At 63.9% G+C, this 22,370-nt stretch overlaps 4 protein-coding genes across 4 annotated transcripts; 3 read left to right on the top strand and 1 right to left on the bottom strand.

The window, feature by feature from the left end:
- Positions 1-1,681: 1,681 nt before the first annotated feature.
- On the top strand, positions 1,682-8,771 carry ERBB2 (erb-b2 receptor tyrosine kinase 2). The gene is made up of 26 exons (XM_062508261.1): positions 1,682-1,831; positions 1,919-2,105; positions 2,332-2,469; positions 2,560-2,628; positions 3,267-3,379; positions 3,454-3,595; positions 3,665-3,781; positions 4,278-4,404; positions 4,484-4,557; positions 4,641-4,731; positions 5,048-5,247; positions 5,338-5,470; positions 5,561-5,651; positions 5,732-5,892; positions 5,991-6,038; positions 6,117-6,255; positions 6,344-6,466; positions 6,543-6,641; positions 6,720-6,905; positions 6,981-7,136; positions 7,224-7,299; positions 7,379-7,525; positions 7,613-7,710; positions 7,784-7,954; positions 8,099-8,357; positions 8,455-8,771. The coding sequence occupies exons 1-26, from the start codon at positions 1,697-1,699 to the stop codon at positions 8,769-8,771; spliced, it is 3,597 nt and encodes a 1,198-aa protein (XP_062364245.1). The 5' UTR covers positions 1,682-1,696.
- A 1,431-nt stretch (positions 8,772-10,202) lies between these two features.
- On the bottom strand, positions 10,203-13,261 carry MIEN1 (migration and invasion enhancer 1). Its single transcript, XM_062508033.1, has 8 exons — positions 13,190-13,261; positions 12,840-13,090; positions 12,124-12,251; positions 12,025-12,035; positions 11,689-11,909; positions 11,057-11,154; positions 10,691-10,767; positions 10,203-10,412 (listed from the first exon to the last, which is right to left on the bottom strand). The coding sequence occupies exons 1-8, from the start codon at positions 13,259-13,261 to the stop codon at positions 10,329-10,331; spliced, it is 942 nt and encodes a 313-aa protein (XP_062364017.1). The 3' UTR covers positions 10,203-10,328.
- On the top strand, positions 13,057-18,556 carry GRB7 (growth factor receptor bound protein 7). Its single transcript, XM_062508359.1, has 15 exons — positions 13,057-13,096; positions 14,910-15,048; positions 15,157-15,301; positions 15,792-15,948; positions 16,026-16,147; positions 16,226-16,303; positions 16,385-16,522; positions 16,603-16,713; positions 16,830-16,928; positions 17,344-17,424; positions 17,496-17,612; positions 17,694-17,754; positions 17,837-17,924; positions 18,243-18,336; positions 18,410-18,556. Exons 2-15 carry the CDS (start codon positions 14,918-14,920, stop codon positions 18,554-18,556), a joined length of 1,569 nt encoding a protein of 522 aa, XP_062364343.1. The 5' UTR covers positions 13,057-13,096; positions 14,910-14,917.
- A 968-nt stretch (positions 18,557-19,524) lies between these two features.
- LOC134053351 (retinol dehydrogenase 8-like) lies at positions 19,525-21,961 on the top strand. The gene is made up of 6 exons (XM_062508339.1): positions 19,525-19,621; positions 19,696-19,857; positions 20,332-20,511; positions 20,584-20,677; positions 20,755-20,938; positions 21,722-21,961. Exons 1-6 carry the CDS (start codon positions 19,525-19,527, stop codon positions 21,959-21,961), a joined length of 957 nt encoding a protein of 318 aa, XP_062364323.1.
- Positions 21,962-22,370: the final 409 nt, after the last annotated feature.

The raw sequence follows: 22,370 nt of genomic DNA, 5'->3' as shown, positions 1-22,370 counted from the left end.
CGCGGCAGGGCTGGCAGGAACGGGGCCAGCAGGGCATGGGGCTGGTGGCCCCAAAGTGGGCACCAGCAGCCCCCAAATTGGACCTTGCTGCCTTCCTGTTGGGGGGCAGCTCCAGCACCGGGTGTTTGGAAAGTGAAAGCCCGGTGGGAGCACGCCGGTGTGAGGTGGTGCGACAGCGGCGTGGGGACACACCGGCTAGTCTCCAATCCTGTCACCCCACAGCTCACTCTGCTTGGAGGGTCTGTGTGGGGGCGAGCTTCTGGTTAGGGACACCCCGGTGTCTCCCCGTCCCTGGGGCCGGTTCTTGTCTGTCAGCCCCGGCTCAGGCCAGCCCCGTGGGCACGTGGCTGACGGGCTTTGCTGGACACCCGTGGGCAACCGAGGTGCTTCATGGTGGCACCGCCCGCTGGAGTGAGCCAGGCAGGATGGATCAGTCATTGCCCTTCCCGGTGCCTAGCCAGGGACCTGGGCGAGCAGACAAGGCCAAATCGTAGGGCACGGAGCCGGGATCCCACCAGCATGTGGTGCTCCCGCTCACTTGTCCCACCTGCCCTTTGCCCCGGGGAAGCCCGAGCACCGCCACAACAGGTGTGGGCAGAGACCTTGAGCTTTGTTCGCCGCCCAACACAACAGCACGTTCCCTTCCGGGGTCCCCCCTGTTGCACAGCCGGTCGGGTGGGAGCGAGCTGAACCCCAAATTCGGGGGGCTTCCTCCTTCCTGGCCATATTTTCCCTGGCTCAGACGCCTCAGAGCAGGCCGAGGAGGCGAGTGCCAGCCGTGTCCCCTGGACACGGGGCCGCGCCAGCAGCTGCCCAGCACCCGGGGCTGTCACTCAGCCGCAAGGCAGCCGGGGACCGGCACACCGAACCCCCGTCTGACCGCCGTGTGCCCCCCTGCCCCGTGCTGAGATGGCAGTGGCTCAGGGCTGGTGGCTCTGGGTGTGACACTGTGGTAGCGGCAGGGTCAGCGCCGGGCTCGGTGTCGGAGCAGGGCTGGGGTCTGGAGTGGGGGCTCTCCCCGGCGAGGTGTTGGGGCGCCGGGGGCCGCGGGCGCGCCGGGGCTGGGCCGTGCCCGCCAGCCCTGCGTCACCGCTGCTCCCCAAACACGCCCGACCTGAAAAGGCAGTTCCAGCCGGGAGCGGGCGGCCGGGGCCCTGTGCCACCCGCGCCCGTGACTCACTCGCCCGGGGCCTGGCACCCAAGGCGGGCTCCCGCACCCCCACCCCGCCTGGATGCCGCGGGGATGCTCGCCCGGCCAGCAGCCCCCCACAATGGGGCCGGCCGGGCCCCGCAGCCGTCGCCGCTCAACAATCGGGTCTTGTCTCGGCGGGGCCGCCCCGGCGGCGTGGGCAGCGCATTCCTGCCCGCGGCCCCCGCGGCTCTGGGGGTCCCAACCCAGCCCTCAGCAGTCCTCGGCCCCCGCCGCGGGCACGGGGCGACACCGATCCCCGTTGTCCCTCGAGCGGGGCGCGGTGCCAGAGCGGGAGCAGCTTTGCCGCGTGCCGGGGTGGGAGCCAGGGGAGCCACGGTCCAGGAAACCCATCGGAAGCTGTTGGGAACAGCCCCGGAGATAAACGGCGGCCGCCGCATCCGCGGCGTTTCCTGCGGGGGCCGGAGCTCGATGTCCCACGGGGGAGAGGAGGGGTCGGGGACCCGCTGAGCTCCCGCTGTCCCCACAGTCTGCACTGGCACCGACATGAAGCTGCTGCGTCCCTCCAGCCCCGAGAGCCACTACGAGACCCTGCGGCACCTCTACCAGGGCTGCCAGGTGGTCCAGGGCAACCTGGAGCTCACCTACCTGCCTGCCGACGCCGACACCTCCTTCCTCAAGGTCCGCAGTGGGAAAACACCCCGAGGGGGGGGAAGGGGAAGGAGGGGGGGGTCCGGCCGGCTCCTCACCCGTGTCCCCCCATCCCAGGACATCAAGGAGGTGCAGGGGTACGTGCTGATCGCGGAGAATCAAGTGAGCGGGGTGGAGCTGCAGAGCCTGCGCATCATCCGCGGCACGCAGCTCTTCCAGGACCGCTACGCCCTGGCCGTGGTGGGCAACGCCGGCCCCGCCGGGGCACCGGGGCTGCGCCAGCTCGGCATGAGGCACCTCACAGGTGGGGAGGCCCAGCCTGGGGTTGGCACGGGGTGCTCAGGGATGTGGGTTGCTTGGAGATGCCAGCTCTGGTCTGGTCCCATGGGGTGGTAGGTCCCTGTCCAGGTCTGGGTGTCTCCATGGGGACTCCCCATTCAGGATTGGGTGCTCTCATGGAGTGGGAGTTCCCACAGGGCTGCAGGACTCCCCTGTGCCCATGCTGACCTCCCTACCTGTGCCCCCAACAGAGATCCTGAAGGGAGGGGTGCACATCCAGAGGAATCCCGAGCTCTGCTTCCAGGAGACCATACTCTGGAACGACATCTTCCACCGGCACAACGAGTTCCGTACTGAGATCCAAGTGGAGACCGCCCGCACCCGCAGCTGTGAGTGTCCCAGGGGGGTTGTGGTACCAGGGAGGGTTCTGGGGGTTCCAGGCCTCCTGGAACCCCCTGCTCACACTTCCCCCCGTGCAGGTCCTGACTGCCGGGCGCTCTGTGCTGAGGGGCACTGCTGGGGCGAGGGAAAATGGGATTGCCAGACATGTGAGTGTGCAATCCACAGAGGCGCTGACCCCACACGCCAGGGATCCCCAAAGCCCCTGGGAACCCCTTTCCTTCCCTCCATATACCCCTGCTCCACTGATCTGACCCAAATCTCTGTCCCACAGACTCCCTGGACCTTCTGCTTGCACTCCTAAATTGCTGCCCTACTGGGCCCTACTTGCCACCTAAATCCTCTTCCCAGAGACCCTCTAGGATCTTCTATTTGCCTCCCCAAATCTCTGTCCCACTGACCCCTATTTGCCACCTAAATCTTGCCCTGAGAAGCGCCCTAACTTTCTGTTTAGCCCCCAAATCCTTGTTCCACTGAGCCCTACATGGCACCCACATCCTGGCCCCAGAGATCCCCTAAAATCCCTGCTCTTGGGAGCCTCCCCTTACACCCCAAATCCCTGCCCTGTGGACCTCTGCTTACACCCCAAATCCCAGCCCTGGGAATCCCTGCTTCCACCCCCAGATTCCTGAACCACTGCTCCTACTCAGCACCCGAATTCCCACCACCCAGATTTTTGCCCTGGGAGCCCACCTACCCTCCAGCCCCTCACTCTGGGGACTTCCCCATTGCCTGGAGGGATCCACAGGGCTCCCTGTCCCCAGCGTGTCCCTCTGTGCCCCTGCAGTGACCAACAGCATCTGCCACGGTTGCCCACGCTGCAAGGGCACGAAGCCCACGGACTGTTGCCACGAGCAGTGCGCCGCTGGCTGCACCGGCCCCAAGCACTCCGACTGCCTGGTGCGCACGGGATGGGGCACCGGGGGTCATGGGGGGGAACAGGGGTCTCACACGGCTGTGTCTCCCCCCACAAGGCATGCCTGAACTTCAACCGGAGCGGGATCTGTGAGCTGCACTGCCCCCCACTCGTCGTGTACAACTCGGACACCTTTGAGTCGATGCCCAACCCTGATGGGCGGTACACCTTTGGTGCCAGCTGTGTCAGCCAATGTCCCTGTGAGTGACACCCTGGGGGGGTGAAGGGGCAGCCAGCATGGCCCTGACCTCCCCTCCTGCCCCCTCCAGACAACTACCTCGCCACGGAGGTGGGGTCCTGTACCCTCGTGTGCCCCCAGAACAGCCAGGAGGTCACGGTCAACAACGTCCAGAAGTGTGAGAAGTGCAGCAAACCCTGCCCTGAGGGTGAGAAGCCCTCTGGAGTCTGGGGGGTTCTGGGTGCCCTGGGGAATGTGGGTGAGCAGCCCCCAGGGGCTGGGGAGGGGGGCTCTGGAGACTGCAGGATTGTGGATGAGCAACTCCTCAATGTCCTGGGGGGCTCATGGGGTTCCCAAGGTTGTGGGTGAACAGCCCCCTCAGTATCTGGACAGGTCTGAGCACTCTAAGGGTGCAGCTGAGCAACTCCCTGGACTGGCTCTGGGGATCCCAGGGATCTCTTCTGGGGGCTGGGGGTACTCTGGGAACCCCAAGAGTGTGGGTAAGCAGCCCCCCCCCCCCAGTTCTTGGGGAGCTCTGGGGACACCAGGGATGTGGGTAACAGTCCCCAGTGCAGCTCTGGGGTCTCCAAGGCTGTGTGGGGGTGCTGCTATGAACTGTGGAGGTACATCCTTGGCTGGTGGGACAGTGTTTGGAGGGCTCGTGGGTCCTGACACAGCACCCCAGCCCTGCTGTTCCCCCCCAGTGTGCTACGGGCTGGGAGTGGATTTCCTGAAGGGCGTCCGTGCTGTGAACGCCTCCAACATCCAGCACTTCTCCGGCTGCACCAAGATTTTTGGGAGCCTGGCCTTCCTGCCCGAGACCTTTGCTGGGTGAGTGCCTGATTCCCCTCCCTGAACCCACTGGGACCCCCGGAGGGACCCTCCCCAACCTCCTTCCTGTCCCTGGCAGGGACCCCAGCACCAACACCCCGCCTCTGGACCCCAAACTGCTGCGGATCTTTGAGAGCCTGGAGGAGCTGACAGGTGAGAGAGCTGAGGGAGCTAGGGAGGATCGAGGGCTCCAGGTTTGGAGGGGACACGGGGTGATGACACTCAGCTCTCCCCAGGCTTCCTCTACATTGCGGCCTGGCCGCCCGACATGAAGGACCTGGGAGTCTTCCAAAACCTGCGGGTGATCCGGGGCCGAGTGCTGCACAAGTGAGCAGGGTTGGGGATGTAGGGGGACAAAGGGGCACATGGGGATGTGGAGGGATGCAGAGGGGACATGGGGAGATGTTGGGGCACAGGGGGACTTGGGGGGGTGCAGGGGGTTGTAGGAACACATGGGAAGACATGGGGGGGACACTGTGGGATGAGAGGGATGACAGGACACAAGGGGAGATGCAGGGGAGACATGCAGGGGGACACAGGAACATGAAGGGGCATACACGGGGTGCAGGGAGACACGGGAAGGACAAGGAGGATGTGGGGGGACACGGGGACATGCATGTCTCACCTGTGGGTGTCTCGGCAGCGGCGCCTACTCGCTGACACTGCAGGACCTGGCAGTGCAGGCGCTGGGGCTCCGGGCCCTGCAGGAGATCAGCAGTGGGATGGTGCTCGTGCACCACAACCCCCAGCTCTGCTTCCTCCAGAAAGTGCCCTGGCAAAGCATCTTCCGCAATCCCCGCCAGCGCCTCTTCCAGACCCACAACAAACCCCCCGAGCAGTGCGGTAAGCTGGGGCTGGGGGGCTGGGGGGAGATGGTGGAGACCCCCCCTTATTACTGACAAATCCCCTGGTGCTGATGGTGCCCCCCCGCAGAGAGCGAGGGGCTGGTTTGCTTCCACCTCTGTGCCCAGGGGCACTGCTGGGGTCCTGGCCCCACCCAGTGCGTGGCCTGTGAGCGGTTCCTGCGTGGCCAGGAGTGCGTGGCCTCCTGCAACCTCCTGGATGGGTGAGTGGAAACCCTTGGGAGTGGCAAATGGAGTCCCTCACACACTGTAGGGTGAGGCCGGGACTCCATCCCTGCCCCTTTGCCCTGCAGAGCCATCCGGGAACACGCCAACGGGACGCGGTGCCTGCCGTGCCACCCTGAGTGCCAGCCCCAGAATGGCACCGAGACCTGCTTCGGATCGGTGAGGACAGGGACACACACTGAGTGGGGTGGGAGTGTCCCCAGACACCTGGGTCCCTCAACCTGCCCCAATTCCTGCAGGATCCAGACCAGTGCGTGGCCTGTGCCCACTACAAGGACGCCCAGCAGTGTGTGCGGCGCTGCCCCAGCGGCGTTAAGGCCGACGCCTCCTTCGTGCCCGTCTGGAAATACCCGGATGAATTCGGCGTGTGCCAGCTCTGCCCCACCAACTGCACCCACTCGTGAGTTGGGGGGTCCCTAGCTGAAAAGGGGGTGGCCAGGTGGTGTTGGCAGCTGTAGGGGGCTGCTGACAGCAGGGGGCTACACCCTGTCCCCCCAGGTGCACGATCCGGGATGAGGATGGATGTCCCGTGGACCAGAAACCAAGGTAGGGGTGTGGCTGTGTTGTGCCACCACCACTCTGGATGCTGGGGGTCCCCCACACTGATGGCCTCTTGCCACGCAGCCAGGTGACATCCATCATCGCTGGTGTGGTGGGGGCTCTGCTGGTCATCGTCCTGCTCCTTATCACCGTCATCTGTGTCAAGCGCCGGCGGCAGCAGGAGCGCAAGCACACGATGCGGCGGCTGCTGCAGGAGACTGAGGTGGGGATCTCCCGGGGGGCAGGAGTGGACCCTCAGTGCATGGGAGGGACAAGGAGTCCGGCCCCCCTCACCCCTCCATTCCCCACAGCTGGTGGAGCCACTAACGCCCAGCGGGGCTCTCCCCAACCAAGCCCAGATGAGGATCCTCAAGGAGACGGAGCTGAAGAAAGTCAAAGTTTTGGGTTCTGGTGCTTTTGGCACTGTATATAAGGTGAGTGGTGGGAACAGCACAGTGGAATGTGACTCTCCCTGCTCTGTATCCCCTCACCTGCTTGTCCCCACCTCAGGGCATCTGGATCCCTGATGGAGAGAGTGTAAAGATCCCAGTGGCCATCAAAGTCTTGCGGGAGAACACATCACCCAAAGCCAACAAGGAGATCCTGGATGTGAGTGTGGCCATGGCACAGGGGGGGAATGGGGCTGGCAGCAGCCCCTGCCCACCCTGACCCCCCTCCGGCCCACAGGAGGCCTATGTGATGGCAGGGGTGGGCAGCCCCTACGTGTCCCGGCTGCTGGGCATCTGCCTGACCTCCACGGTGCAGCTGGTGACGCAGCTGATGCCCTACGGCTGCCTCTTGGATTATGTGCGGGAGAACAAGGACCACATTGGCTCCCAGGACCTGCTCAACTGGTGTGTGCAGATCGCCAAGGTAGGACAGGGGACCTGGGCAGCTCTGGGGGGTCCTGAGGGAGACCAGGGACAGCTGGACATGTGCCACTTCCAGGGGATGAGTTACCTGGAGGAGGTGAGACTGGTGCACCGGGACTTGGCCGCTCGCAACGTCCTTGTCAAGAGCCCCAACCACGTCAAGATCACCGACTTTGGGCTGGCCCGGCTGCTCGATATCGACGAGACAGAGTACCACGCTGATGGTGGCAAGGTAGCACTTGGGGACTCAGGGACAGTGGTGCTCCCCTCGGTGACAGCCACCCCCAATCCTGCTCACCTCTCCATCTGCCTGTCCCAGGTCCCCATCAAGTGGATGGCGCTGGAGTCCATCCTCCGCCGGCGCTTCACGCACCAGAGCGATGTCTGGAGTTACGGTGCGTCAGGGTGTCCCCACCCTGGGGGCCTTGGGGGGTCCCAGAGCACTGCTCAACCCCCCACATCCATCCCCTCCAGGTGTCACCGTGTGGGAGCTGATGACATTTGGGGCAAAGCCGTACGATGGGATCCCTGCCCGGGAGATCCCAGACCTGCTGGAGAAGGGTGAGCGGCTGCCACAGCCGCCCATCTGCACCATCGACGTCTACATGATCATGGTGAAATGTACGGGGAGGGTACACAGGAACAGGGAGGGGACAGGGTGTGGTGTCACCCTGCTCCCAGCCCTGATGGTGCCCTGCTCTGCTCCAGGCTGGATGATTGACTCCGAGTGCCGGCCCAAGTTTCGGGAGCTGGTCACCGAGTTTTCCCGCATGGCCCGCGACCCCCAGCGCTTTGTGGTCATCCAGGTATGCAGGTCCCTGGGGGTCCCATCCCCTCGTCAGTGCCCTGCGGCAAGCACTGACTGGTGTTACCCCCCAGAATGACCTGGTGGGGCTGCCTGGCTCCATGGACAGCACCTTCTACCGGGCACTGCTGGATGAGGAGGACATGGATGATCTGGTGGATGCCGAGGAGTACCTGGTGCCTCACCACGGCTTCTTCAGCACCGATACCTCGACTACTTACCGCAGCCGCATCTCCTCTATGCAGGTACGTGGGGAGGGCTGGCAGGGAGCTCCCAGTCCTGGCACAGGCGTGGGGGTGACCCTGTGCCATGTCTGTGATGAACAAAGGGCTGGAAGGGTTCTCGGGGTGGGCTCAAGTGCCCAACTTCGTGTTCTCTCCCACACCCAGAGCACGGCAGAGTCTCCGGCCAAAGTGGAAGAGGGCGAAGGCTTGGCCTCCTTTCCCTTCCCCGCCCAGGGCCTGGCAGAGGGACCGGAGGGCCCTGCCCCAGATGTGCCAGATGGGGACAAGGTGGCCCTGCAGAGCCCCCCAGGGCGGGAGCCCGGGACCCTGCCCCGGTACAGTGAAGATCCCACCGGGCTGGTGGTCAAGGATGGAGAGGACCCTGATGGCTTTACCATCCCAGTCCCCCACAGCACCATGCCAGGTAGGGAGGGCACAGACGGACCCTTGGGGAGGTGGTGGGGGGTGTCTGCCTGTCCCATGACTCTTGGGGTGTCTCTAACATGTCACTCATCCTGCAGAGTATGTGAACCAGGCTGGAGAACATTCACCCTGCAGTCCCCCATCCCCTCTGGACAAGCCCAAGGGGCACCAGGGGAAGAATGGGCTCATCAAGGACCCCAAGACCTCCTTCTCCTTCAGCCACGCTGTGGAGAACCCCGAGTACCTGGCACCCCACGGGCCCCCCCACCCCTTCAGCCAGGCCTTCGACAACCCCTACTACTGGAACCAGGACCCCACCAAGGGTGGGGGCCCCGATGGTGGCCCCAGCACAACACCCACAGCTGAGAACCCCGAGTACCTTGGCCTGGCCGGCCCCGACACCACGGCCGTGTAGGAGAGAGCCCTCCCCCCCCCCCCCCCCCCCCAACTTCACCGAGGCAGCTCAGGGAGGGATGAGCTATGGCTGTGGGGCTGGGAGTCCATCCCCTCTGCCCAGGGGTGGCACCGGCCACGGAGGGCTGGGAGAGCCCAGGACGCTGTGGGACGGCGCGGCAGCAAAGACTGGGGACAGAAGGGTCACCCTTGGTGCCACTGGGGGCCCACAAGCTGGGTGGTGCCTGGAGCAGCCCAGGGAGCTCGGACCCAGCACAGCCTGGAGAAGGACCGACCCTCTGCCATCCCCTCCCTGTTCCAGGGCTGTCCCAGTGCCTGGGACACGTGGACTTGCACTGAGGGCAGCTGGACTGAGAGCAGTCCCGGCTGCTCCAGGATTCTTTGGAAGCACCGGGATGTATATTTGATAATTGTACATTGGTTGTTTTTTCTACTCTTGTGGTCTCTTTGGTTTCCCTTTCTCCATCAGATACAGCTGTCTCCTGAGGACCAGCATGTCATATTCCTTCCCTTTTCCCCTTTTTTTTCCCCCTTTTTCTTTCTCCTTGTCCCTTCTTTTTTTCCCCCTTTTTCTCTCCTTTTGTCCTTTTTCCCTCCCTTTCCCATTTTCCCTTCTTTTTTCCCTCTTTTTCCTTCCCCTTTCCCCCTCCTTTCCCTTCCCTTTTTCCCTTCTTTTTTCCCCTTTCCCATTCCTTTTTCCATTCCCTTTTCCCCTTCCTTTTCCTTCTCCCACTTGTCTCTCTTTCCCTTTCCCTTTCCCTTCCTCTCCCCTTTCACTCCCCACCACTCGCCTGAAGGACAAAATTCCTGATCCCAGGCAGGATCCAGGACCTTGTCCCACCCCACTCCCGAGGGACATCAGAGGAGCCACATTCTCCATCCTTTATTCCACCCAGGCCGTTGGGTTTATACACAGTATAGAATAAATAGGGGGGGCCCCCTGCCCCGAGGCCAAGGGCAAGGTCATTCCAGGCAGGAAGCAGGAGCTGGGAGCCTGGGAATGGGGAGGCGGGTATGTGAACACACCTCTGGCCATGGGGTCAGGTTCCCATGGCCGGCCCCCACCCTGGATTAAACAGTGCCAGAGGGACTTTAATCATTAACAAATCCCAGGGAAGTTACAGCTGGTGGATTCCCCTTGGAATGAACCTGCTGGGAGCTCCTCCAACGTCCAGCCTGGCTCCCCATTCATGGGAGACCCCCAGATTCCCAGGGGGTGAGGGAGGGGAGAGGCCAACACAGAGAAATGAGGGTGCCATGGGGACCCCCTTTTATGGGGATCCCCTATGCCCCCTAGGGAGGTGCAGCTGATGAGGAGGAAAAGGCAAAAGCAGGTGGGAGACCCCCCCAGGCCCCAGATATACCCCACAGCAGGTTGGGCAGGGGACAGATTGACCCCCAGTGCCACAGCACTGCCCTTCCCAGCGTCACGATGGGGGTCCCCAGGAGGCTCCTGAGCCCCCCAGTGTCCCTGGTCCCCCTGGTGTCCCCTGCTCATGCAGGGATTTAAGGAAGGCACCGATGGACAGCACGGGGGGACCCTGCTGTCCCCGGGGAGCTACAAGATGATGCAGGGGGGGCGGCTGTTGGTGATTTTCTCCAGGGGCTCCCCATTGCGGGCTCTGCGGATGGCCTCGATCAGCTGGGAAGACACAGCAGGAGCGGGGTCACAGCCAGGGCCTGGGAGCACCTGGACACATGGAGGTGACAGGGACAAATCCCAGCCACAGCGAGGAACTGTCCCTCTCTCCCAGCACAACCTGCAGCGGGTCCTGGCAGGGTGGCAGGAAGGGGAATAACTCCAGAAGGTGACAAAATAGGGTCCCCATGGGCAAACCTTGTCACGGGAGGGGCTCAGTGCAAACCAAATTCCCCCAGCCCAGCCTGGCTGACCCCGGGACCCTCCAGGCAGGTACTCACATCCTTCTCATAGGGAAAGCCCCCATTCTCCAGCTTGGAGAAGACAAGCTGCCCATTGATCTCGATCTCGAAGGCACCTGAGGGCACACACAAGGCCCAACCTTGAGCTGTGTTCCCCCCCCAGACCCCTTGTGGCATCCCCAGCCCATGACCCCCATGGCAGCACCAGGCTGGCCGAGCACTCAGGGCACCCCCACGGGATCCTGCAGATCCCCAGCTCTGACCCTGCTGAGGGACAGCAAGCAGAACACAACCTTCCCTGGGCTTCTTATTTTAACCCACCCCAGCCCCTCCCAATTCCCCAGCACGGCAGTGGGGGTGGCCTGGGGTGTCGCCCCCAACCCCGAGGCTGCTGTGGGGTCTCACCAGTGCCTCCCAGCCGTGATTCAATCTCGATGTCGGGGTACTCGTCCCTCACAGCGCTCGCCAGCTCCTGGTACGTGGCCTCGAAGCCACAGGGCTCGCTGGGGAGGATGGGACCGGCTCAGGAAGGATTGAGGCATGGGGACTCCCAAAAATAAGGAGCATCCCCAGCTTGTACCCCCACAACAGCTCTGCTGCCACCTGCACCCCCAATTCCCAATGCCCCACTCAGAAACCCTCCCCAAAACCCCCTGCACGTCCCACAGCCCCCCACACCCTCAGCCCCCCGTACCCCATAACCCTACGGCCCCACATTACCTCCTCAGCTCCCCACCCTGCAGAGTCTCCCAAATCCTCTATAACCCCTTCCTCAGCCCACGAATTCCCTTGTAACCCCCTCAGCACCCCAATTCCCATACCCTGCAGAGACCCTCAACTTCCTTACAGCCCCTTCTCAGCCCCCCCAACCCTTCTATATCCTCCTCAGCCCCCCTCTTCTCCCTGTCCCCTCCGTGCCTGAACCTGCCGCATGCCTCATCCCAGTTCTCCCAGTTTCTGCTCCCGGCGCCCCAGTATCACTGCGGGTCGCTCCCACCCCCGAAGGTCCATGGGTTCCCCGCGGCCGCGGCGCTCACCAGTACTCCACCACGATGCGGACCCGCCGCTCGGCTCCACTCTCGGCCGCGTTCCCGTCCCCGGTCGCGTCCCCAGCCCCGCTGCTCATGGCCCCCGATCCCGCCGCGCAGCCGCTTCCGGGTGCGGTCACGTGACATGCCACTTCCTGCCGCTCTGCACCGCCTCGTTTCTCATCTTGTCTGCTCCGAGACCTCCGGGAGACCCGCCGTGACCCCGGTGACTCCCGGGGGAGCAAAAATGACCCTCACTGACCTCCGTGAGACATCCAGTGACCCAAACTCACTCCCAGCACACCTCTAGTGACCTAAAGTGACGCCTGGGGGACCCGAACTTACCCGTGTGTCACCTGTAGTGACCCCCGAGAGCTGCAGGGGACCCGCACCAACCCCCTCCCTTCCCTTCGCCCCGATGTGGGACCCCCGTGTCACCCTCACCCACCCCGGTGGAACCCAAAATGACTTTCTTGGGACCCACATGGAACCCTTGGGACCTGAAATGACCCTCACAGGAGCTCTCCAGTGCCATGGGAACTCCCACTGCTCCAGGGGACACACCTAAACACCTAAAACACCTGGGGGGGTTCTAAAGAGCCTTGTAGCCACCCCACAGACCAATAGGACCACAAGGAACCTTCAACACCCCCCACAGCGACCCCATAACCCTCCATGGGCACACCTCTAGGGACTCTGACCCCATGGCACACTAAGTTCCCAGTGGGGACTCCCAGACCCCGTATGGGGACACCCACAAGGGACCCCACAGGACACACACCCTGAGGGACCCCACGTCACAGTGCGTTCCTATATCCCAAATATTCCCCACTGCCCCACCCTCCTGGAAGGGCTCTTGACTTCCCTAAGACCCCCATGACCCCCCTGCCCCTCCCGTGGTGCCACCTGGCAGGGGTCCCTTAGGGGACAATAGGGACATGCCCCTCCTACCATGTAACCCTTCTGGATCCCCACTTTGGAGGTGCCAGGGGAGCCCCAACCGAAAGGCCACACCCTGGGGTTGGGGACTCCCAAGGCATGGGCTGGGGGTCTGTGGGGTCTGCACCCCCAGGACATCCCAGGGGACCGAGGCCCCGTGTCCTCTACGGCCCGGCTGCTCCAGGGGTCACCCCAGTGCATTGTGGGAAACTCCCCATCACCACATCGGGGGGGTCATGGGAGGTGGTTTAGGGGGTCCAGCCCCTCGGGGGTGGGCGGGGGCCAGGCTGGACACCCCCCCTCGGGGCCGGAGGGGCTGGGGGCCCCCCCGAGTGTTGGTGGGGGCCGGTGCCGGGCAGCAAGCCCGGGGCATCGTGATGTCAGGCGGGGGCGGGAGCTGGCGCAGGTAGATAAAGCCGGTAGAGAACAGGAATCCCTGGTCCGGCGGGAGGGTGCCGGGACGCGGCGGGCGCTGCAGGTAGGAGCGGGGCCAGGCTGGGGGCTCCTGGGGCCGGGGGCTCGCTGCTCATCCCGAGGTGTTGGTCACATCCCAACGGGAACGACCCAGGACCTCTCGCTGCGCCTGCACCCCTTCCCTCCCTCCTTCCCGCCTTCCTCCCGGCTCTTCCTCCTCCCCTGCCATCCCGCCTGTGCCCCTGGGGAGCCCTGTTCCCCCAGCCTCGGCACCCACTGGGACCCCCACCCACAGCTGGGATCCTGTTCCTTAATCCTGGTGGTCCCAGCACCCTGTCCCTTATCCTGGTGACCCGGTGATTCCATTCCTTAATCCTGGTGTCCGTGGAGTCCCATCCCCTAATCCTGGTGGCTCTGGGATCCTGTCCCTCAGCCCTGTTGCCTTGGGACACCATTCCCTCAATCCCATGGCCCTGGACCTCCTGCTCCATAGCCCTGGTCGCCCTGGAGCTGATCCTGGTGGTCCTGACCCACTTCAGTCCCCCACCCTATAACCCTGATGGCCCCTGTGACTTTGCCCAAAGCCCTGTGTCCTCCTGTTTGTCCCACCCTGTGTGTCCCCACCCTGCTGGAGCCCTGCCACAGCCACCAGGACAGGGCTCACACCGAGCTGACCTGAGGTCATGGGGTTGGGCTGTGGGTTGGTGCCAGCACAGTGTCCTGGTCCCAGGGCCCTGTCTGTCACATCCCCCTGTGTCCCCTCCTGTGTCCCCTCAGCAGGAGCATCACCCTACCTGACCCTGGACTGTCCCTGTGTCCCCAGATCACCCCGGGGTCTGGCCAGGGAGTGGGGACCCGGCCTGGCACAGCCAGGGCAGGGACCGGGGATGGAGTAGAGGGTCCTGATGGGATGCTGGGATGGGGACAGGGACACGGCAGGGACAGGGATGGGATGAGGATGACATCAGTCCTGCCCAGCCATGGACTTGGACCCCGAGAGTGGCAGGAGGTGGGGACAGGGACGGGCAGCGGGTGAATGATTAACGTGGTTTCACACGGTGTCCTGGGACCGCCGGGTCCAGCTCCCGTGGCCACCGAGTGCCACCGAGGATGCCACGTGTGTGTTACGTGTGCCACGTGCTGGTGGGGCTGTGGCGCATCCCCGGTCCCGCCGCGGGCCAGTCCCGAGCCGGTGCTGGAGCGTGGCCGGTGTCCGAGAGCGACCAGTGCCGGAGCACGGTGGCACCGCGTGGGCGCTGGCACCGGGCGTGGGTGGGGACACGGGGGGGCTGTGCCAGCGGGCGGGGGGCTGGCGGCGGTTCCCACGGCGGCTCCCTCGCCCCCGGCTCCCGGCGCGGCCGCCCGGGCCCGGATGCCAGGGCGGTGAGGTGGAGCTGGGAGCGGCCGCCAGAACTGGTTTGGCCGGACCCGAGGAGGTGTTTGGGCTGAGTCGCCGCCGCCACGCTCGGCTTCCTGCTCCCCACGGCGCCGGCACGGCTCAGCCTGGCAAAGCTCAGCCCAGCATAGCTCAGCCAGCATCTCCCAGTGCCCCCAGTGCTAATGTGGGGCCACTGGTGAGGGTCCCAAGTGGGACGTGGGGGATTCTTGAGGGGGGTCTCATAACGTGCTGTGCTCACCATCAGTGTTACACTTCAGTTCCCAGGACCTGGATGGGACTGGGGGGACTGGGACACCCTTGGCAGCTGCCTGGGGCTCAGCCAGACCCCCAGGGCTGGGGTCCTGCTCGTTTGGGCACCCAGAAAATATCCCTGGGTGGGTGCCAGGGGTGGGAGCCCAGTGATGGTGACCTGTGGCCATGGCCCCCCACAAGGGAACGAGGACAAACACACAGTGCCAGACCCCCTCTCTCCTCACAGATAATGCTATGGAGGGGGGGGCTCAACAGAGCAGTCTCTGGGAGCCCCCCGAGCAGGATGGGGGTCCTGGTGAGCGGGATGGGGGCGAGGGGCCACCCGAGGTCAGGCGCTCCCAGCCCCTCTTCATCCACGGCAGCAGGTGGGTGTGAGACCTGGGGGAGGGGGAGGGTGGGGAGGTTAAGGGGGGAAACAGGGGGTGCTCAGGGGAGTCACAGGGGGCATAGAGCTCACCCCCTTGTGCCTGCAGCCGGCAGCCACCACAGGAGGAGCCACGAGCATCATCGCTGCCCAGCATCCCCAACCCCTTCCCCGAGCTCTGCAGCCCCTCCAACTCACCCATCCTGAGCAGCCCGGCCCTGGGACAGGCACCCCCCCGCGAGGGCACCTCCCATGTGAGTCAGGGGCAGGGGGCTGGGGAGGAGTGCTGGGATCTGGGACAGGGACACCCCTGCCAGTGCTGGGGAGGGGATTCTTGGTCTTGGGGCAGGGACCTCCCCAGCTAGGGCACCTCCCATGTGAAGTGGGAGTGAGGGGGCTGGGGAGAGGGGAGGGTCTCAGCTCTGGGGCAGGAACCTCTTCCCATGTGAGCTGAAGTTCTGGGAAACGGCCTCTGCCTTTGGACAGGGATCCCTCTACAGAGGTCCCACCCTCCTGAGCCAGGGGGCCAAGGGGCTGGGAAGGGGGACTTCAGCCCTGGGGAAAGGACCACCTCCCAAATGAGTCAAGGGGCTGGGAAGAGGGGGATCCCATCCCTGAGACAGGGAACACCTGCCAAATGAATTGGGGAGCAGGAGGTGGTGGTGGTGGGATTGGTCTCACCTGTGGTTCTGCAGGGTCCTCTCATGCTGGGGGAGCCCTGACACGCCCTGTCCCACCTCCCAGGTGGTGAAGGTGTTCGGTGAGGATGGCGCGTGCCGCTCTCTGGAGGTGTCAGCAGGGACCACGGCACGGCAGCTCTGCGAGACCCTGGTGCGCAGGACACGGGCGCTGCACGACCACAGCTGGGCCCTGGTGGAGCTGCACCAGCACCTGGCCCTAGGTGAGCAGCAGTGGGGGCACAGCAGGGCACGGCCTGCGGGGACCCCTGTCCCTGCTGACCCTCCCTGTCCCCCTCAGAGCGCTGCCTGGAGGACCACGAGTCGGTGGTGGAGGTGCAGAACTCCTGGGCTCCGGGTGCTGACAGCCGCTTCGTGTTCCGCAAGAACTTCGCCAAGTATGAGCTCTTCAAGAGCAACGCGGTAGGTGGGCACCCTCTGTATCCCCACCATGGGGACCCCGAGCACCCCAAGAGTCTCTGCTGACCCTCTGTCCCCCAGCAGTTGCTGTTCCCTGAGGTGATGGTGTCCAGCTGCCTGGAGGCCAACAAGAGCATGGCACACTCCGAGCTCATCCAGGTACCATGCCCGACTGTGCCCTGGGGACCCTGCCATGCCCTGGGGACCCCGCTGTGCCCCTCAGCCCTCATGTTCCCCCAGAATTTCCTCAACTCTGGGAGCTGCCCTGAAGTCCAGGGCTTCCTGCAACAGCGGGAGGCCGGCCGCAAGGTCTGGAAGCGTTACCACTTCTCCCTGCGCCGCTCGGGGCTCTACTACTCCACCAAGGGCACCTCCAAGGTGAGGGCAGGGGGTTCTGGGGGGAGGGGGCAAGGCCAGGGGTGCAGTGGAGCCAGCCCTGACACCCTCCTACCCCCCAGGACCCCCGGCACCTCCAGTACTTTGCTGACCTCACCGAGTCCAACATCTACTACGTGACGCAGGGCAAGAAGCTCTATGGGACTCCCACCGAGTTCGGCTTCTGCATCAAGGTGAGGGTGTCCCTGCCTGTGGCAGGGTCATTCCCTGCTTCTCCCCCTGCCAAGGTCTCTCTGTCCCCTCAGAGCCACCTGGGGCTGCCTTGTGACGGCTCCGGCCTCTCCCGCAGCCCCACAAGGTGCGGAGCGGCGTGAAGGGTCTGAAGCTGCTCTGCAGTGAGGATGAGCAGAGCCGCAGCTGCTGGATGGCCGCGTTCCGGCTCTTCAAGGTCAGCCCCGACGGACCCCATGCTGGGGGGACACTGGGATGATGGAGAGGGATGCTGGGGGAGACACAGGAGGGAATTTGGAGGGATAATGGGATTCTGGAGGAATACTGGGGTGATGCTGAGTGGTAGCTGGAGGGATGCTGGAGGGATGCTTGGAGGATACTGGAGGGATGTTGGGAAGATGCTGGAGAGATACAAGGGAGGGAATGTACAAGGGGGGAAGGGTTCTAGAGGGATGCTGGAGGGATGACCCCATCCCAGTGAAAATGCTTCAGGGTGGGTGTCCCTGTGTTGAGGTGGAGTGGATGCAGAGGTCCCCACCCCTGCACTGAGTGGCTGTGGAGGTCCCTGGGTGTCCCTGGGGGCTCCTCCACCCCACATCAGGGCCTCCCAGCTGACGGGGTTGTTCCCCCAGTACGGGATGCAGCTCTACCGTAACTACCAGCAAGCACAGGCAAGATTGAGCCAACCCCCATGGATCGGCCCCACTCCCCTGGTGAGTGTCCCCTGCCCCCTGCAGCCCCTGGCCCATAGGAACCCTCCGGTGACCCCCCCCATCACCCACAGCGAAGCGTCTCGGACAATGCACTGGTGGCCATGGACTTCTCAGGGTGCACAGGCCGGGTGATCGAGAACCCCAATGAGGTTCTGACAGCAGCCCTGGAGGAGGCACAGGCTTGGAGGGTGAGTTGGGGGAGTGCTGGGGAGTGAGGGGGAGTCCCCCTGAGCCCAACCTAATGTCCCCTCCATTCTCTGTGTGCCCAGAAGAAGACGACACACCGGTACAGCCTGCCCACAGCCTGTCACAGCTCCCCGCTCAGTGCCGGTGAGACGTGGGGTCAGTGCCCAGTGGGGGTCCCTGCCCCAGGCAGGGTGTCCCCCCAAGTCTGACACCCCTCTCCGCACAGCCATCCACCGCACCCAGCCCTGGTTCCACGGACGCATCTCCCGGGAGGACACCCAGCAGCTCATCGGTCGTCAGGGCTTGGTGGATGGGTACGGGACCCTGGGGTGGAGGGGGTCAGGGTCCCTGCGGCTCCTGGGGAGCCCAAGGGTTACAGGGTCTTGCAGCTCCTGGGGGGATACAGGACATGTGAGGGGTTGGGCATGAGTGATCCCAGGGGGGTTGTGACTCCCAGGATTTTGCAGGGTTTGGGGGACACACAGGCTCTTGGAGGGACACAGAGATTCCCAGGGATACCAGGGAGTACTGGACTACTCCCAGGTCTTCATTGGGGTTTGTGAGACCCCATGGGTGCCCATGGGAGGGCAGAGGGTACCCGGGGACAGCAGTGACACCTCTGGGGCTTGCAGGGTCTTCCTGGTTCGGGAGAGCCAGCGGAACCCCAAGGGCTTCGTGCTGTCCCTGTGCCACCTACAGCGCATCAAACACTACCTCATCCTGCCGGTGAGTGCCAGCATGAGGCTGGGGGGGTTGGGGGTGCTGGGGAGAGGGGTCCTGACCTGCAGCCCCCTGGCAGAGTGAGGAGGAGGGTCGGCTCTACTTCACCATGGACGACGGTCAGACGCGCTTTGCCGACCTCATCCAGCTCGTGGAGTTCCACCAGATCAACCGTGGCATCCTGCCCTGCAAGCTGAGGCACTACTGCACCTGCGTGGCCCTCTGAGCCATTGCATGGCACCACCACAAGGGTTTGGCACAGCCTGGCACCGCCAACATGGCTTGGCACAGTCTGGCACTGATGACATTCTTTGGCTCAGTCTCACTGCCAACATAGCACGACTTGATACAGTCCAGCAACACCAGCACAGAATGGCTTGGCACAGCCTGGCACTACTGGGATTGTTTGGCACAGCCTGGCCCTGCTGATACGGCATGGCTTGGCATAGTCCAGCACCACCAGCACAGTGTGGCATAGCTGGGCACCACTGACATGGCACAGCTCGGCACAGCCTGGCACCAGCGGGATGGTTTGGCACAGCCCAGCACCACCAGCATAGTTTGGCACAGTCTGGCACAGTTTGGTGTTTTGGCACAGCCTGGTACTACCAGTATGGCACAGCTCAGCACAGCCCACCACCAGGACCCCCACACTCAAGCACTTTCTCCCCTCCACCCTGCAGCACCAGCCCCCGAGTGTCCCCGCGGGGGCCTGGCACTCCTTGCCCCCACACCAAGGGGGTTTTGGGGTCCCCATCAGCGGGATCCCGCAGTGTGGGGTTGAGGGGGGCACCCATCACCATGTTCCCCATGTCTCCACAAGGCCAGTTGAACTGGGACGTGTTTTATACCAGTGATAATAAAGGTTATTTTTGCAGAGCCCCTGCCTTGTTCCTTCCCATCCCCAGACCCCCCCAGTGCTGGTGGCGCACGGCTGGCAGTGTCCCCATCTCTCAGTGTCCCCATGCCTGGCAGTGTCCCCATGTCCTGCCGTGTCCCCACAGTGCCCCGGGTCCCACACAAAGGCCCCTCTGTGCTCCCTGGGCACCACGTGCGGCTCAGCCACGCGGCTGCCGCAAATCCCTGGGAGGGGGGGATTATCCAGGGGGGATTAAGGGCCCGGATTTAGGGGGGCTGAGGCTGGGTCAGCTGCTATAAAGGCGGGGGACTGGGGTGCGGGGGGGAGGCCGTGCCATGGCTCCCAAGACAGTGCTGATCACCGGCTGCTCCTCCGGCATCGGGCTGGCGCTGGCCGTGCGGCTGGCGCGGGACAAGCAGCGCCGCTTCCGAGGTGAGCGGGGTGGAGGGACCCCCCCCCCAGACCCCGGGGAGAGCCCGCGGGGGCTGAGCCGCCTGTGCCCCCAGTCATCGCCACCATGAGGAACGTGGGCAGGAGCGGGGCGCTGGCGGCGGCGGCGGGTCCGGCGTTGGGCCGGACGCTGGAGATCAAACAGCTGGATGTGTGTGATGAGGGTTCCATCCGTGCCTGCCTCGACAGCATCCCCGGGCGCCACGTCGATATCCTGGGTGAGCCCTGGGATTGCTCTCCCACCGTGACCCCGGTGTGGGGACCCTCCATGATGGGGACCCCTGTAATGGGGGCTGTCCATCCAAACTTGTCCCGTGCCAGGGACCATTTGTGCTCGCAGCACAGGGACCCTCTGTCTTAGGGACACCTCTTGACCCCGTGCACCAGCTACTGTCCATGCCAGAGATCCCCGCACCAGAAACCCTCTCTGCTAGCACATTCCCTGCACCAGGGACCCTCCAAACTCAGGACATTCCATTCTGGGAACCCTCTGAGCACAGGGGACCCTCTGTGACAGGGGCCCCTGACTCCACAAACAAGTGACTCTCTATGCCAGGGACACCCTGCACCAGGGACCCTCCACACCCAGGACATCCCATGCTGGGGACACTCCGAGAACCAGGGATCCCCCATGCCCAGGGTGCAGGATCCCCCTGCCCAGGGCTCACCCCACTGATGCCCCCTCCCCACAGTCAGCAATGCCGGGGTGGGCATGGCGGGTCCCCTGGAGTGCCAGAGCCTGGCAGCCATGCAGAGCCTCATGGACACCAACTTCTTCGGCCTCGTCCGCCTGGTCAAGGAGGTGCTGCCTGACATGAAGCGGCGACGTGGGGGCCACATCGTTGTTATCAGCAGCATCATGGGCCTGCAGGGTAGGGGAAAATGGGGTGCCCTGGGGGATCCAGCCCCCACCCAGCTCTGACTGGGACTCCCCAACCATCCAGGCATCGTCTTCAATGACATCTACTCAGCCTCCAAGTTTGCGGTGGAGGGTTTCTGCGAGAGCCTGGTGGTGCAAGCTCTGCGCTTCAATGTGGCGTGAGTGAGGGGGCAGGTGGCTGTGCAGCCCAGGGGGTCTGGGGGTCCCCTGTGCCTAGTGTCCCATCCATGGGCAGGATCAGCCTGGTGGAGCCAGGGCCAGTGATGACAGAATTTGAGACGAAGTTATACGAGGAAGCTGAACGCGCCGACTACTCACGGACTGATCCCGAGACGGCGGAAATCTTCACCAAGCTCTACTTGAGGAACTCTAGGGATGTCTTCACCAGCCTGGGTCAGACCCCCGAGGACATTGCAGAGGTGACAGGCACCAAGGGGCCCCAGTGGGCTGGGGGGTGCTCTGCTGGGTTGGGCTGGACTGGACAGAGGTGTTAATTAGCCCTAACAAGGAACAGCAATGTCCAGCCAGCAGTAGGGCAGCTCGCACCCAGACAGCTCCATCCTGATGGGCCTGAGCCTGGCTGGGAATGGGTATAGGAATGGTGATGGGATGGGAATGGGAATGGGGATGGGGATGGGGATGAGGATGGGATGGGATGGGATGGGATGGGATGGGATGGGATGGGATGGGATGGGATGGGATGGGATGGGATGGGATGGGATGGGATGGGATGGGATGGGATGGGACGGGACAGGATGGGACGGGACAGGATGGGAATAAAATGTGAAGGAACTGAGGATGGAGATTGGAAGGAAATTGAATGGGAATGAGAAGGGATAGAGATAGGGGTAGGATGGGATGGGGATGAGGATAAGGTGGGATGGGATGGGATAAAGATAGGGATAGAATGGGAAGGAGTTGGGATAGGACAGGAATGGTGATGGGGTGGGGTGGGATGGATTAGAGATAGGGATAGGATGGGAAGGCCTTGGTATGGGAGTAGGAAGTGAATGAGAAAGAGTTGGGATGGGAATGGGGATAGGAGGGGAATGGGAAGGGAGGGGATGGAAATATAAATGAGGATGGAGGTGCAAATGGGGATAGGATGCAGACTGGGTTGAAAGGGGATGGGGATGGGGATGGTGGTGGGCTGGGGTCGGGCTGTGGGGACAGGAAGGGGACAGTGCCATGCCCACATACAGCACACCCTGCGGGTGATCGAGGCGGCGCGGCCGCCGTTCCGGCACCAGACCAACGTGGCGTACACGCCGATGGCTGCACTCAAACACGCCGACCCCAGCGGTGCCCTCATCACCGACGCTTTCTACAAGCTGGTGTTCAAGTACGACGTGGTGCTGCGGCTCGGCCTCCGTGCCATCCGTCTGCTCCGCTGGAAGGCACAGAAGGTCAAGGCAGGCGTGCGGCTCCTGGGCTTCAAATAAGCCCTTGTGGCCCCTGGGCACTGGCCAGCCCATCCCAGGGGCGGGGGCGAGGGACCGGGACCCGTGCAGGGTTTCGCTTCCCGTTCCCGGCCCGAAATAGCTCCCGTCGCCACCGCATTAAAATGGGGAGGGTATTTATAACCAGTGCCGGGTGAGCAATGCACAGCAGCTTCCTCCGGGAGTGCAGCAGCTGTGACGGGGCTGGGAAGGGCTGGCCCCTGCCTGCCTCCTGCTCCCCTGGGACACCTGTACATCCGACCCGCGGGCATGTGACACCCAGGGGACCTCACCCCGTCACCCCCTGGTGCTGCATCCTCCTTCCTTCAGGCACTGCTGTGGGGTCGGGAATGTCCCCGTGTCTTGTGTCACCCCTGTCTGGAACGGAGCCCTGGGGCACTGGGGCAGCACA

This window comes from Cinclus cinclus, chromosome 24 (assembly GCF_963662255.1).
Source record: "Cinclus cinclus chromosome 24, bCinCin1.1, whole genome shotgun sequence".
Classification (NCBI taxonomy): domain Eukaryota; kingdom Metazoa; phylum Chordata; class Aves; order Passeriformes; family Cinclidae; genus Cinclus; species Cinclus cinclus.
Note: the sequence above shows the minus strand (reverse complement) of the source record. Positions and strands in the feature narration are given on the sequence as shown.

What these genes read in the sequence shown, in the direction of transcription:
- ERBB2 (XM_062508261.1), top strand. Translation starts at nt 1,697, where the DNA reads ATGAAGCTGCTGCGTCCCTCCAGCCCCGAGAGCCACTACGAGACCCTG. An exon ending in CCGACACCTCCTTCCTCAAG is followed by an intron (nt 1,832 to 1,918) that starts GTCCGCAGTGGG and finishes CCCCCATCCCAG; the next exon opens with GACATCAAGGAGGTGCAGGG. An exon ending in GCCGCATCTCCTCTATGCAG is followed by an intron (nt 7,955 to 8,098) that starts GTACGTGGGGAG and finishes TCCCACACCCAG; the next exon opens with AGCACGGCAGAGTCTCCGGC.
- MIEN1 (XM_062508033.1), bottom strand. Translation starts at nt 13,261, where the DNA reads ATGGCAGGGGAGGAGGAAGAGCCGGGAGGAAGGCGGGAAGGAGGGAGG. An exon ending in CCCATGACCCCCCCGATGTG is followed by an intron (nt 12,252 to 12,839) that starts GTGATGGGGAGT and finishes CAGGTGTTTTAG; the next exon opens with GTGTTTAGGTGTGTCCCCTG. An exon ending in ATCACGGCTGGGAGGCACTG is followed by an intron (nt 10,768 to 11,056) that starts GTGAGACCCCAC and finishes GTGTGCCCTCAG; the next exon opens with GTGCCTTCGAGATCGAGATC.
- GRB7 (XM_062508359.1), top strand. Translation starts at nt 14,918, where the DNA reads ATGGAGGGGGGGGCTCAACAGAGCAGTCTCTGGGAGCCCCCCGAGCAG. An exon ending in AGGAGGCACAGGCTTGGAGG is followed by an intron (nt 17,613 to 17,693) that starts GTGAGTTGGGGG and finishes CTGTGTGCCCAG; the next exon opens with AAGAAGACGACACACCGGTA. An exon ending in CGTCAGGGCTTGGTGGATGG is followed by an intron (nt 17,925 to 18,242) that starts GTACGGGACCCT and finishes TGGGGCTTGCAG; the next exon opens with GGTCTTCCTGGTTCGGGAGA.
- LOC134053351 (XM_062508339.1), top strand. Translation starts at nt 19,525, where the DNA reads ATGGCTCCCAAGACAGTGCTGATCACCGGCTGCTCCTCCGGCATCGGG. An exon ending in CAAGCAGCGCCGCTTCCGAG is followed by an intron (nt 19,622 to 19,695) that starts GTGAGCGGGGTG and finishes CTGTGCCCCCAG; the next exon opens with TCATCGCCACCATGAGGAAC. An exon ending in GCTCTGCGCTTCAATGTGGC is followed by an intron (nt 20,678 to 20,754) that starts GTGAGTGAGGGG and finishes ATCCATGGGCAG; the next exon opens with GATCAGCCTGGTGGAGCCAG.